At 34.4% G+C, this 12783-nt stretch overlaps 7 protein-coding genes across 7 annotated transcripts; 3 read left to right on the top strand and 4 right to left on the bottom strand.

The window, feature by feature from the left end:
- Positions 1 to 48: 48 nt before the first annotated feature.
- On the top strand, positions 49 to 2535 carry NAEGRDRAFT_79573 (GAL4 domain-containing protein; the record flags this gene model as incomplete). The annotated part of the gene is made up of 3 exons (XM_002677762.1): positions 49 to 1475; positions 1522 to 1737; positions 1783 to 2535. The coding sequence occupies 3 exons, from the start codon at positions 49 to 51 to the stop codon at positions 2516 to 2518; spliced, it is 2379 nt and encodes a 792-aa protein (XP_002677808.1). The 3' UTR covers positions 2519 to 2535.
- A 112-nt stretch (positions 2536 to 2647) lies between these two features.
- On the bottom strand, positions 2648 to 4582 carry NAEGRDRAFT_33285 (uncharacterized protein; the record flags this gene model as incomplete). The annotated part of the gene is made up of 2 exons (XM_002677668.1): positions 2648 to 4136; positions 4302 to 4582. 2 exons carry the CDS (start codon positions 4580 to 4582, stop codon positions 2648 to 2650), a joined length of 1770 nt encoding a protein of 589 aa, XP_002677714.1.
- Positions 4583 to 5132: 550 nt separating this feature from the next.
- NAEGRDRAFT_79572 (uncharacterized protein) lies at positions 5133 to 6875 on the top strand (the record flags this gene model as incomplete). The annotated part of the gene is made up of 2 exons (XM_002677761.1): positions 5133 to 6123; positions 6167 to 6875. Exons 1-2 carry the CDS (start codon positions 5156 to 5158, stop codon positions 6873 to 6875), a joined length of 1677 nt encoding a protein of 558 aa, XP_002677807.1. The 5' UTR covers positions 5133 to 5155.
- Positions 6876 to 7007: 132 nt separating this feature from the next.
- NAEGRDRAFT_67056 (silent information regulator family protein) lies at positions 7008 to 8255 on the top strand (the record flags this gene model as incomplete). Its single annotated transcript, XM_002677760.1, has 1 exon — positions 7008 to 8255. One exon carries the CDS (start codon positions 7008 to 7010, stop codon positions 8253 to 8255), a length of 1248 nt encoding a protein of 415 aa, XP_002677806.1.
- Positions 8256 to 8343: 88 nt separating this feature from the next.
- On the bottom strand, positions 8344 to 9456 carry NAEGRDRAFT_67055 (uncharacterized protein; the record flags this gene model as incomplete). Its single annotated transcript, XM_002677667.1, has 1 exon — positions 8344 to 9456. The coding sequence occupies one exon, from the start codon at positions 9454 to 9456 to the stop codon at positions 8344 to 8346; it is 1113 nt and encodes a 370-aa protein (XP_002677713.1).
- Positions 9457 to 9544: 88 nt separating this feature from the next.
- NAEGRDRAFT_79571 (uncharacterized protein) lies at positions 9545 to 10847 on the bottom strand (the record flags this gene model as incomplete). Its single annotated transcript, XM_002677666.1, has 1 exon — positions 9545 to 10847. The coding sequence occupies one exon, from the start codon at positions 10845 to 10847 to the stop codon at positions 9744 to 9746; it is 1104 nt and encodes a 367-aa protein (XP_002677712.1). The 3' UTR covers positions 9545 to 9743.
- Positions 10848 to 11407: 560 nt separating this feature from the next.
- Positions 11408 to 12667, bottom strand: NAEGRDRAFT_48746 (uncharacterized protein; the record flags this gene model as incomplete). Its single annotated transcript, XM_002677665.1, has 1 exon — positions 11408 to 12667. One exon carries the CDS (start codon positions 12665 to 12667, stop codon positions 11408 to 11410), a length of 1260 nt encoding a protein of 419 aa, XP_002677711.1.
- Positions 12668 to 12783: the final 116 nt, after the last annotated feature.

Below are 12783 nucleotides of genomic sequence, written 5' to 3'. Positions count from 1 at the left end.
AGTTGAAACATTACAAAAGAAAAAAAGTACAACCCATTTAACAAAAAAATGTCTCACGACTATAGTGGAGCTATTCTCGGAGCAACAACATCTTCACCACAACTTCCTGGTAATTCTCTGATGACGACCGTTGTTCAGCCACTTGATAATTCAAGTCCGAGCTATCATAACATTAATTCAATGATGAACCATAGTAATCATAGTAATAATATTGACCATAATAATATAACTCCTGTTGGAGGTGTCGGGGTGATGAATCAAACTTTTACCAATACAAACCATCATCATCATCACCATATTATAAACCAATCACAACAACTCTACGGAATCAGTTCTGTATCGGAGTCTAATCAACAACAATATTCAGTAGTTAATAATGGTAATAATACAAGAAGCAGCGCTACAATTCCAACTCTAATTAATGGAGGATCTTTAAAAAACAATAACTCTAATTCTTCAAATAATAGTAGCGCGTTGTCTGTATCTAATCACCAACAATTGAACAATAGTAATGTTTATCATTGCTTGAATCCTTCATCGGGATTGAATGGTTCAACAAGTCAACAACAACAAATTGTTTCCTCCTCCTCTCCACAGCAAGCTGCACCAATATCCTCTCCTCACCATTTTGCTCATACTGATCAGCAACAATCATTAAATACTTCAGATCCGATGAACTCTGTGATCAATAGATCATTATCCTCCTATTCTACTACACAAACACTGTCAATCAATTCTTCACCTGCCACAAGTAATATGGCCGCTGCTGAACAACAAGGATTTTCAAAGAATGAAGCTCCAAACCCTAGTTATAATTACAATCAATCATCCTGGCCAACTTCACAACCTTTTTATAACTCATCCGTTGTCCAATCCCATATTGGAAGTAACACTAATAGTGGTAATAATTCAGTTAACAATAATCATTTACACAATAGCAGTAATTTGGTTAGCTCAAATACCAATAGTCAGACCACAAACTTTAATCTGTATCATCACCAAATTCATCCAACCTTGTCACTCAAACCATCTGTAACAAGTAACGAAAGTTTGATGGCTAATGATCACCACTACAATAATAATACTGGTTTAACTTCCCATCATTTGAATCAAAATAATGCCATGACAAGTGCTGCTAATTGTACATCAAACAATAATGGATCAGTGCTTTCCTCTAATTATACTATTCCGATTAATCAATCATGTTCGCCCAATCAAATAATGACCAATTCCGAATATAATCAACAACAAACCATTGCTCCTTCAACCAATAACCACCATATCCCTAATCCAAAGGTTGATTCTAATGATCCTTCAAATATTTCATTACATTCCTCCCCTACTTTTTCCTATAATACTTTTAATACCACCAATTCAGTTACTCACAAAGATAGCCCTAGTACATCAACAGTTGATCTAAATGATGAAAAAACAAACCCAGAAAAAGAGAATCCTTATCAATGGAAAATTTCAGAGTAAGTACTTGCAAGAGTGTTGACCACAATAACAACAAAATAATAGGTTCAAGAGAAGTGTATTTTACGAACTTGTTCATGATTATGAAATGAAGAGAGCAAGAATTTATTTATTACAACATTTCCCATACTATGATCCTGCATTAATGACAAATAATCACTTTGACATCATGGAAGATGAAGAAATGAAGATGAAAAATGGTGATTTGAAAGAAATACTTGTACACTTTGATGAAATCCAATTCTTATTATATTTATTTGTGTAAGTATAGCACACAATATTAGGTGGAATAACAATTTGATTCAGTGGAAGAAGAGTTGATGCTTATGGTGTTTTAACCTCAATGATTAATAACGGGTTAATTCTCAATGATAACAAGTATTCCACAATGTTATTTGACTACTCATTGGTAGAATCATTTTCTCCAGAAGACTCCATAACACTTTTAAAGAATAAGATTGAAATCTTCTTGAATAAGTACGGTGTTGAAGAAGAACAAGATTATAGCCCTCTAGGTATCAAAATGCAATCTCTAGAACAAAAACTAGAACTAGAAGAACAAAGTGATGACGAAGATAGCGAGAGTGATTTTGTTTTTCTACTCTCTGAAGAAGAAGATGAATATGAACCACATTTGAAATATTACAATAACTGTTATCAAAACTACATACCAGAAGTGTACTATAGACCTACCTCAGAATCACCAAATTCCAACAGTAATTCCAATGATAACCCATACGATTTATCAGGATCTCTTTCAAACACAGATTCTTCATCCTTCTCTCCATCGCTTGTGAAAAAATCAAAGAAAAAACAATCTTCCCGAGATAGTGATAGAAGCAGTAGTGATTCACAGGAAGATGATGATTACATGCCTCCTGTAGGTGGTGGAATTTCCAAGAAAGGAAAACTGAAAAAGAAACGCAGAAGCAATGCTAAAAGAGCTTGCCATCATTGTAGAAGATCACATTTGCGGTGTACAAATGTGAGACCATGTTGTAGATGTCAGGCACGCGGACTTGATTGTTATGACATTGAATAAACAACATTTTATTGGTCAATTAGATCAATAACATTTTACAAATACCTTTTATTCGTAACAGTACACATTGGAAAAGTTTACAATTTTAAACAAAATACCTTAATAGAAAACATGGATTTATTCAAACGATTACATACGAAAATCGAGAACACAAACATTAAATTCCTCCGTTATAGAGTTCGAGAAACAAGCAGCAACCTTATCACCAGTTGCATTCCAACAAACTTCAAAAATACTACCACTTCCATGATATGTCCTTACTAATTTACCATCATGAACTGACCAAATGTGCAAATAACGATCAAAGGACCCACTTGCTAAATATTTACCATCAGGGCTGAAAGCTACAGAATATACAGGATCAGTATGTTTTGTGAGTGAATGTAAACATTTTCCGGCAATAGGATCCCACAACTTGATAGAAGCATCAAATGAAGCACTTGCCAAAACTGTATTCTTATTAGGATAATCAGTTCCAGGACCTGTTGGACTCCATTTGATTGTGTAAATTTCCTTTGTGTGTTCCTTAAAGTCCCAGACACATTTTTGACTATCATAGGACCAAATCTTGGCTGTAAAGTCATCAGAACATGAAGCCAAAAGTTTACCATTTGGACTCCATCGAATAGCATTGACTTCATCTTCGTGTCCAGAAAATGTTCTGGTTGGGTTACTTGTACCCAATTCATAAACATAAATCATTCTATCAGTTGAGCATGTAGCAAAAGAGGTGTTAGTTCTCCAATCAACATCCAATGTTGGTGCAGAGTGATGAGCAAATTGTTGTTTAACTTGATTATTTTCAACATCCCATACAATTGAAGTATTGTCAACTGAACCAGATAAAAGATAATTTCCTGCCTTATTCCATTTAAGTGAAAAGATTGGACCCTTGTGTTGATCCAAAATACATCTGAGTCTACCATCTTCAGACCAAATCCTAGCTTTACCATCATATGAACCAGTTGCAAGCCTTTTACCATCTCCACTCCAATCAAGAGTTGTGACATCCTTAGTTGAAGCTTGAAGCTCTCCTGTAGCTGTATTATCTCCGTGATTTAAAACAAGTGGATGAAGAGGAGCTGCCCTAGGACCAACTTCATCTTTAACCAATTCCCAAATCCTAGCAGTGGAATCACCAGATCCTGATGCCAAAACATTGCTACGAGCAGGATTCCAAGCACAAATAAAAACTTCATGAGTGTGTCCTTTCAGTTTAGTAACAAGACTATCAGGTATTATTGTACTAGTATTGGCTTCAGAATGATACAAATGTCCTTCATCAATAACCATAACGGCAGCACTCTCTTCATCATGAGTTGCCAAACTATTGTGTGAACCATTACTGGCCAATGATGTTCCACTAGTAGTAACAGCAGTACTACTTGTAGTTGCAGGTGTTGTAGTATTTTGTTTTTGTTTCTTTGATGGACGTCCAGAAGAATTGGTTCCGCTATTACCATTAGCATTAGAACTTGTTCTAACATTGGCTTTTTCGCTGGATGAATTCTTTCGTCGTTGTGTGGTATTAGTAGTAGAAGTAGTAGAAGCTGTAGTGGTTGTGTTATTAGGATTTGTTGGATTGGAAGAATTTGATGAAGAATTGGTTTCCTTTAAGCTTCCGCTTGTTGTTTTAGAGGTAGAAGCTTGTTGAGTAGTAGTAGAGGATTGTATAGTAGTGGATCTAGAATTATTTGTGGATGATGAAGGATGATCTGAAATAGTACCTGCCATAGCAATTGATGTAGTTACACCTGGTGGTGTACCTCTGGTAAAGAGTAACTTTTCTTTAGGTACATCTGGTAAAAGCATTTCAAATACAGTATCAAATTGTACTTGTTGATCACTCTTGTTTCGTAGTTTAGTTTCAACTTCAAGGTATTGTATACCTTTTTGAAGGAAGGAAATCAAGGCTCCTGGTGGAACTTCTGCTCCTCTAATACCACACGATTGTACATTACTTTCACTAGCAAAAGAAAAGGCGCTGTGTTTAAAGCCAGATTCCTGAAGATATCTATAAATCATGAAATTAACTTCGTCACTTGAAAGATTACGAAATGTCATTTCTATGCTGTTATTATTATTATTATAAATATATTAGATGATGATGATAATATTTCGTTATTGCAAATTTACAAATTTCCTTCTCGTAATAATATTTATCTTAAAAAACGGTTCTCTAATAACTCGATAAATTAATCGTCAATCGAGTTGTAACAACAAATAGCACAATTTATCAAGAAATTAAATGATTGGCAATTATTCTTGTTGTTGTTGTATAGAAATATGATCGAAGGAAGTTGTTTCGATTTTTTTTAATTTTGAAATAATTAAAATTTTAAAACAATTTTAAAAAATGCGATTCCATCAATCTAACGAATAAGTGATTCTCTCTTTTTCTTCACCTTCTCGTCGAGCGAACAGGAATAATCGATGTAAATCTCAAAAAAACAATCGGTACCAATAGGATCATGATTAACAAACACCATAACCAATAAGAAAATATCTAAAAGGATTCTAAAGTGGCTATTTGATGGGTGCAATATTTGTGATTAGAACCAATAAACAGACATTTCCCGAACCTCACAATTTTCTTTTCAAAAAATGCCTATCTCTCTTTTCTCTTCCGTACTGGTGATGAACGGGAAGAATTGTCATCATGCACAACCACAACAACAAACAAGGCTTGTTTTATTGTTGTGTTCATTGATAATAACATCAATTATATTACTTGGAACTTTTGGAGAATGTTCAACAACAAAAACAATGATTTTGTCTCAAGTTAATTGGAATAATATTACAGCAAGTGAATTACAGGCTTTGGATCCTTCTGTTTTTACTAGTGTTTCGGCATTAGATATTGCTTCTATTCCTTCATCTGCTTGTGTTGGGTTTAGATCAGAACAAATTACGAGATTGACAGAAGATGGATGTGTTGGTTTCACACCACTTTGTTTTGCAAATATTCCTGCTTTGGCCTTTTCAGGATTTACCTCTCCTTGTATTTTGAATATTAGAACTGATGCTATGGGAATGCTTTCTTATAATCAATTACAGAATATTCAACCTGATTCTTTTACTGGGTTGACAGCAAGTCAATTGAGCTCTATTAGTCCTGCAACTTGTGCTGCCTTCTCTAAACTTCAACTTTCTAGACTCACTTCAACTGTTATGTTTGATACTTGCATTGGTTTCTCAAAGGCTTGTTTCTTCAACATTTCATTGGATAGTTTATCTGGATTTGAATATCCTTGTTTTGCAAAGATACCAGCTAGCATTCTTGTTTTTATGGATTCTAAAAGATTTTCTAAATTATCAGATGGACTTGTTTCATATATTGGACCTCAAATTTTCCAATTATTTGATGGAGAAGTATGTGCCGGATTTAGTGCTAACAAGTTATCCCTGCTACCATACGAAAGTTGTATGTTTACAGAGTCGTGTATTTCCAATATTCCTCCAAGTGCCATGCGTGGCATGTCTGCTCTCTGTATGGAGAGTATTCCAAATCCTGGCCTTAGAGGTTTAACAGCTGACCTTATTAGTAATATTCCTCCAGCAGCATTCTCTCTTATTTCTTCATCTCAATTAGCTCAAATTTACAAGTAAGTATTGTAACTTTATTGGAATATCATTATAAAAATACAGATACAAGAGAAAGGAATTATTTGAAGGATTATCATTGGACCAAGCTCAAAGAATTGATTTTTTGATTGTTTCTCAAATGAAGCTCATGTTCTCCACCTATCAATTACAATCAGCAAACAATTTACCAAGCGATATTCGTCAATTAAATTGGTTGCAATTGGCTTCATCATCTGCTGTTTACACTTCAAAGCTAACAAGTTATGATATTCCAAAGATTTCAACTTACACATTCTCTGGATTTTTGGAAATTCAAGTTAGTCAAATGAGCTCAAACATTTTTACTAATGCCACTGATGGACAAGTGTCAGCTTTGGATTGTGCTTCAATCTCAGGTTTAAGAGCTGATCAAATTTCTCAAATGACCTCTCACCTCATCTGTGCTTTGCAAAATCCATCCTATTTGTACAATTGTATTCAACCTTCAACCTTTAGTGGACTCACTATTCCTCAACTTCAGGATGGTATTGATTGTGGAAGAGTTTTTTTGATGGATTGTGCTCAATTCCGTTCATTGACTAGAGAACAATACAAATTCCTCTCCTCCTACAATCAAACTCAAGACATTAGTAGAAGTTGTGGACCTATTTATGTTTCTCCAGCTCCATATCACAGCAATCCAAGCCATTCAGGATCTTCCTCAACAATCCTTAACAATTTACTCAATCTTATCTTGTTTGTTATCTTTGCTTTCATTGCCATCTGTTATTAAAGTAATAAAAATCAATTTTATACAAAATTTTTCCTTAGTGTCGCTAGCAATTTACCAATTCAATTTCAAAGTTGAGAATCAGAGAAGGAGTATATTCAATTCCAGAATTCAATATAAACAAAACAGAAAAAAATGGAACAAGAAGATTGTACTGAATATTTTGACTCTGCCGAGGAGATTGAAGAAAAGATCAAATGGGTCATTGACTATGTGAAGGATTCTAAACATTTGGTTATTTATACGGGGGCTGGTATTTCTACGGAGAGTGGTATAATTGATTATAGAGGTCCGAAGGGAATTTGGACCATGTTGAAGCAAGGGAAGGAACCAGTCAAATCTGTTCCTTTCATCAAGTTTCCAACAAAATGTCACATGGCAATATCAGAATTGTACAAACAAAAAAAGTTGAAATATCTCACTTCACAAAATGTTGATGGACTTCATTTGGAATCTGGAATTTCAAGAGATTGTATGAGTGAAATTCATGGAAATACAAATATTGAAATTTGTAAAGAATGTGAAATTGAATATGTTAGAGATTATTCAGTTAGAAATAATAAGGAAGTGCATGAGCATACAACTGGAAGATTTTGCAATAAGTGTGGAAAGGAATTGTTTGATACTATTGTCAATTTTAACGATCCACTGGATCAGAAGTGGTTCGAAAGGGCTTTGGAACATTCGAAATTGGCAGATGTGGCAATTGTTCTTGGAACTAGCTTGAAGGTATTGCCAATTTGCGATTTGCCACAATTGTGTAAATTCAACACTTACGGACATAAGGGAAAATTAATAATTGTAAATTTACAAACCACACCAAAGGATATTTATGCAGATGTGAAAATCAATATGAAAACAGATGAATTTATGGAGAGGTTAATGAATGGATTAGGATATCAGATACCGACCTATGTTGCCTCAAAATCTTATCTGCTCTCTATTCAAAAACAACAAGAAGAGCTTTCGTTTGATTGCCAATTCAGATCAGAAAAGAATGGAAATAGAATTTCATCATGGTTTAAGAATGTTTCATTCAAATTCCTTGATTCAAACAATCAGGAAATATCTCAAACATCCATAGATAAGGGAGAATGCAAAGTGAATAATATTCCGCTCAACACTTCATCTATTATTGTGTCTGGCATCCTAAAATTAAAATCAAAACCATCTGAAGAAGATAATGATGAGTCATATAATGTGGAATGTCAATTCACATTTCCAGATATCAAACTTGAAGGTCAACCTATTATTTCTCCTAGTGAAAATCTCATAGATCTTAGACATGCGTTCCTTGCCTATCGACCAGATAATTTCACCCTAAAAACAAAGACAATAATTGCTGCCAAATCTACCACTCGGAATTTCATCAAGGGGAATTAAGAGAAATTCATTAGATTTAGAAAATTTTAATTAAATTGTTGGCACTAAATTTGGAAAATTCAAAATAAATTGTTTAATTTATTATGATTTAAAATTCAATCTTTAGAGTAACAAATTGACTGCTGGTAGATTCTGAGCATAGGTATTGGTAAAGTTTTTCATTAGAAGTGAGAGAGTCACCTTTTGAGGTTTTAATGACTCGATTATTCATTAAAAGTGTTGGATTTTCAGATGGAAACTTTTTCTCTACAATATCACTAACTTCCTTGAGAATGATTGTTTTTAAACGATCAAGCTTGATACAACGTTTGACAGTGAAAACTCGTTTCTGATCCATTGGCAGAATCCACAACTTGATAATGATCGTAGTCAAGTCAGCGTCCATTGATGTGGAGATTTGTGATTTTGGAAGAATAGAATCAGAAACTTTTCTTGGACGTTCAAGAGATGAAATCTTGTTGGATTTTTGTTGCTTTTTCTGATAGGCAATTATTGCTTCATTGACTTCTCTTTGAAGCTTTTTCTTGTGTCCAAGTTTAACCATCTTTATCTTCTTGTAGAGTGCATCGACCTTCTTTTGAAGATCAGAAGTATCAATCTTATCTGCTGCTTGATCTGGAGTATCTTCCTTTTTCAATAAGCTAAGATCAATTCCTTTGATTTCATTCTTTTTCAAAGCATCAGTATATTCTGGTAGATCCAACTTGAATTTGAAAAAGTTGATCACTTGTTGATTACTCCACTTTCTGATCTGAAGATTTTCCACAAAGGTGATATCATTAGGATTCTGAGGATTGTAAATATATTCTGATTCACCACTTCCAACTGACGTTTCATCATCTGTAATTGATTCATCAGATTTTGGTTCTTGAACAGCAGTGCTTGTTGTAGATTTCTTCTTGAAAATCTTGGAGAAGAAATTACTGGACTGTGGAGAACCAATAGAAGAGTTAGACTTGTCTGATCTAGAAGAGCTTACAGTCTCAGATTGATGAGGAGAGTTGTGTGGGGATTGATCATTCACAGGGTTATTATTCTGACTCTGTTCAATCACTTTTGTCAATAAAAAGTGTTCAAACTCGTCACTTGCTTTAAATTCCTTGAAAGACTCATTCTGTAACTGGAGTCTAACCTCCAACTCGATCTCTTTCAATATGGTACTCGTTGTTATAGGTTGTTGTGGAATTATTTCTCCACTCATTGTGAATGTGGAGCTACACTCTGAATGATCTCTTGGTGATGAGTTGTGAAGCAACGATAATGAGGAAAAGGAAGAGGATATTAAACTTGGAGAATCGTATGAGTTGTCCACAGAATTGGCTGTTGTTGAATAAGTTAGAGTCGAAACAGTAGATGGCGAAGAGGATTGGATAAGAGAATCAACAGGAGAACTGGCAAAATTGAGTGAAGAATGACTTGATGGCATTGATTGTTGTAAACAGCGATCAATCCTGTCAATCGAGAGTGATTTGACATGTTTGCTAACATTCAGTTCGTACTGGCGCCGTTAGTTAGAAAATCAGAACGAATTCTTTGCAAAATTTCAATAGCATATCCATGACTTAGTGTTGGAATCTTTTTAAGAGCAGAAACTTGAAGAATAAACTCCAAGTTTTCTTCATTTCGTTTCCTTCTCAAAAATTCAAGAAAAACCTCACATGCCTCCTCGTCCATAATTAGTTGAGCAAATTTAAAATACTTGTCAAGATTAACAACTCTTGGTGTTGCTGGTTCAGCACCATGTTGATGGTGGTGATTATGTAAATTTTCCAATGATGACTCAGAGGTAGATTTTTCCAATCGATGAAGGGAAAGAGGAGGTAGTTTGGTTGAGGAGTTTGTTGTTAGTGAGGAAGTACTTATTGCAAGCCCCCTAATATGTTGACCATTGCTGCTATTTGTTCTCATTGTGTTAACACCAAGATTCAATGGAAGGACATCACTTCCATTACTTGTACTCCTGACTTGTCTATTAATATTATTGATATTTTGTGCGGTGGAGTTTGTCACTGTATTTGAAATAGTGTTTGGTTGTTGATGGTGCACACAGCTTTGAATATTACTGTGTTTGGAGGTGCCTGCCTTGTTAGCCAGTGGTGGACTGTTACTGGTTGACTGAATATTGTAATCGGTGCTATAAAGAGTTTTTGGATTGATTTGGGAATAATTAGTGTTGTTGGGTATTGTTTTAAATGTTTCTGTTTGATGAATAACATTATGTGCGAGTTTGTCGCCAAAATTTGTAGAGTTGATCTGCAGAACGGGCTTTGAATTGATAATCTTTGTATTGTTGCTGTTGTTGTTGATATTATTGGAGGATGAATAAGAAGTTAGAGTGGAGGATTGTCTCGTAATATGTTTGCTATTATTATTTGTGGTGTTAGCCATTGAAATTGGTGCCGATTGTTGTTGTTTTAGATTCGTATAGGAGGCAGAATATGAAGTTGAAGTAGTATTAATGAATACAGGTTGACTCGCCACTGCAGATTTGTTAGAAATCGTCATGTTATTATTATTACTCGAAGAGGATGATGAATTTAAAAGTTTACTGTGTGGATGAACCGAAGATGGAGACGACGAATTGACCAACATATTGATAAGCAATCTGATTAACAATATAGTGTTTTCTTTATATGATGGTTCTTTGATGTTATTGATGGTGGTAGGTTTTAAAGTCTAATATCAAAATTGGAAACAATTAGGAAATGATGTGTTGTGGTTTTTGCACAAAACAGCCCCGGCGGTATTTGTTGACACTTTTTTTACGACAATTTTCTGAGCAAGCTTGATAGAATCTATGAGAATGGATGAATAATTTGCAAAGATTTTGAATGACTTGTTTTTTACCCAATTTATCCAATTGACCAACGGAATTGCGGCCATTTAAATTTTCGACTTTTTGGAAAAACTACTGCAAATAAAGTCAACTCTAGAAAACTGTGCGAATTTTTAAGATCTAAAAAGATAGTTGCCAATGTGAAATTAGAAATTTCACAATCAGATTTATTGTAATGGATAATGAAAATCATGATCAAATATTTTTTGGACTTTATTCAAAAATGAGTGTTTTAAACATTTTGAAATGTTCAGTATCAAAAACAGTTACAGTTTTTATAAAGAAAAACACTTTATTAACAACTTTCAATCTCTCATCAATTAGATGTGACATAAACATTGATTCCATCATGCATCTCAAGAATAAATGCAGTGTCAAAGAGAGAGAATTGTTTTTGAGATTGTAACTGTGATTTCTCAGTATCAATCTCTATGATATTTTGATGGTAGTAGTTAGTGTGTTGTTGAATTAGTGGAGAATCTCCATTTTCTCCAAATCTGGTGGAAATGGAGAAAATATGGATTGGCGCTACGTTTTGGTTCACCCTTATTGCGAAATTGCAAATGGCACTACAGTCTATAAATGAGGAGTAGTAATCTAAAAGTATCATATCGAAGCGGGTATTATTCTTCTGCAAAACAAACAATCTCGATGCAACCAACTTCTCCAAACACATTAATCGTAAGGATGCTTGTGATTTACCACTTCCTAACCAGAATTTTTTAAAGAAGTCTATCAGAAACTCGGGAGAAAGGTCTTTCTGATCTAGTTTCATAATCTCAACAGAATGGAGAGGAATTGCTTCTGTCACTGTTGATGAGGAGAGAGATCTTGGTCTTTTTCTCAAACATGTTTCATTGTTCTCGAGCAACTCTTCCAATCCATCCATGGTGTTGGAATGATGGCATTGACGATCGAAATACTTTTCGAATTGTGATATCATTTCTCTGTAAAAGTGATCACGAGTGACTAGAATAAAGTCACAATCCATCCTGTCAAGTTTAGAATCTACTCTGCCCATCAAAAAGGTTATACAATTATCAGCAGCATCCCTCTCCCTTGTTTCAGAGTAAATGATGGAAAGCCACTCTTCATGTTCATATCCCATCATGGAGTCATTGATAATGTCCTTAGTGAGGAAGAGACAGACATGAAACTGTACTTTAAATGACAATTCTTTCAATTTCTTGAATGTTAACAAGTTGGAAAGATTGTCTCCATCAAGGAAGAGAACAAATTTCTTTTCATTTGCTAGTGAGGGTCCTTTAAAAGATCTTTCAATTCTATCCAATACATCTCGCATATTACTAACAAGATTATTCTCTCTCAAGTACCCAATATAATTAGTGGCCTTAATATGGGGATTGAATAAATGTTTGCAGAGAATAAATCTTGCATGAGCATACTTGGTATCAGGAGTGGAGATGAATTCATCGAATAGTTCCTTCCCAAGACCATACGATTTCCGTACACTCTCCAGAAATGCAGTGAAGGCTTTTTCTGAGCCCATTTCATTACGGATTTTGTCTAGCAATTGGTGCTTTTCCAGGAATTCAAGATGGTTCTTGTTGTCCATTTCTTTTGTAATTCTTCTTTAACGTAAATTTGTGTTAGGTTGTTTAAAAAACTACTTTGCCACAGCACGTTTTGTCAGTTATTAATACAAATAAAACACGTTGTAAAATTAGAGTG

Source organism: Naegleria gruberi (assembly GCF_000004985.1).
Source record: "Naegleria gruberi genomic scaffold NAEGRscaffold_21, whole genome shotgun sequence".
NCBI classification, from domain to species: Eukaryota; Heterolobosea; class Eutetramitea; order Acrasida; family Naegleriidae; genus Naegleria; species Naegleria gruberi.
The sequence above is the reverse complement of the archived record's forward strand: the minus strand, read 5'-3'. Positions and strand labels throughout refer to the sequence as shown.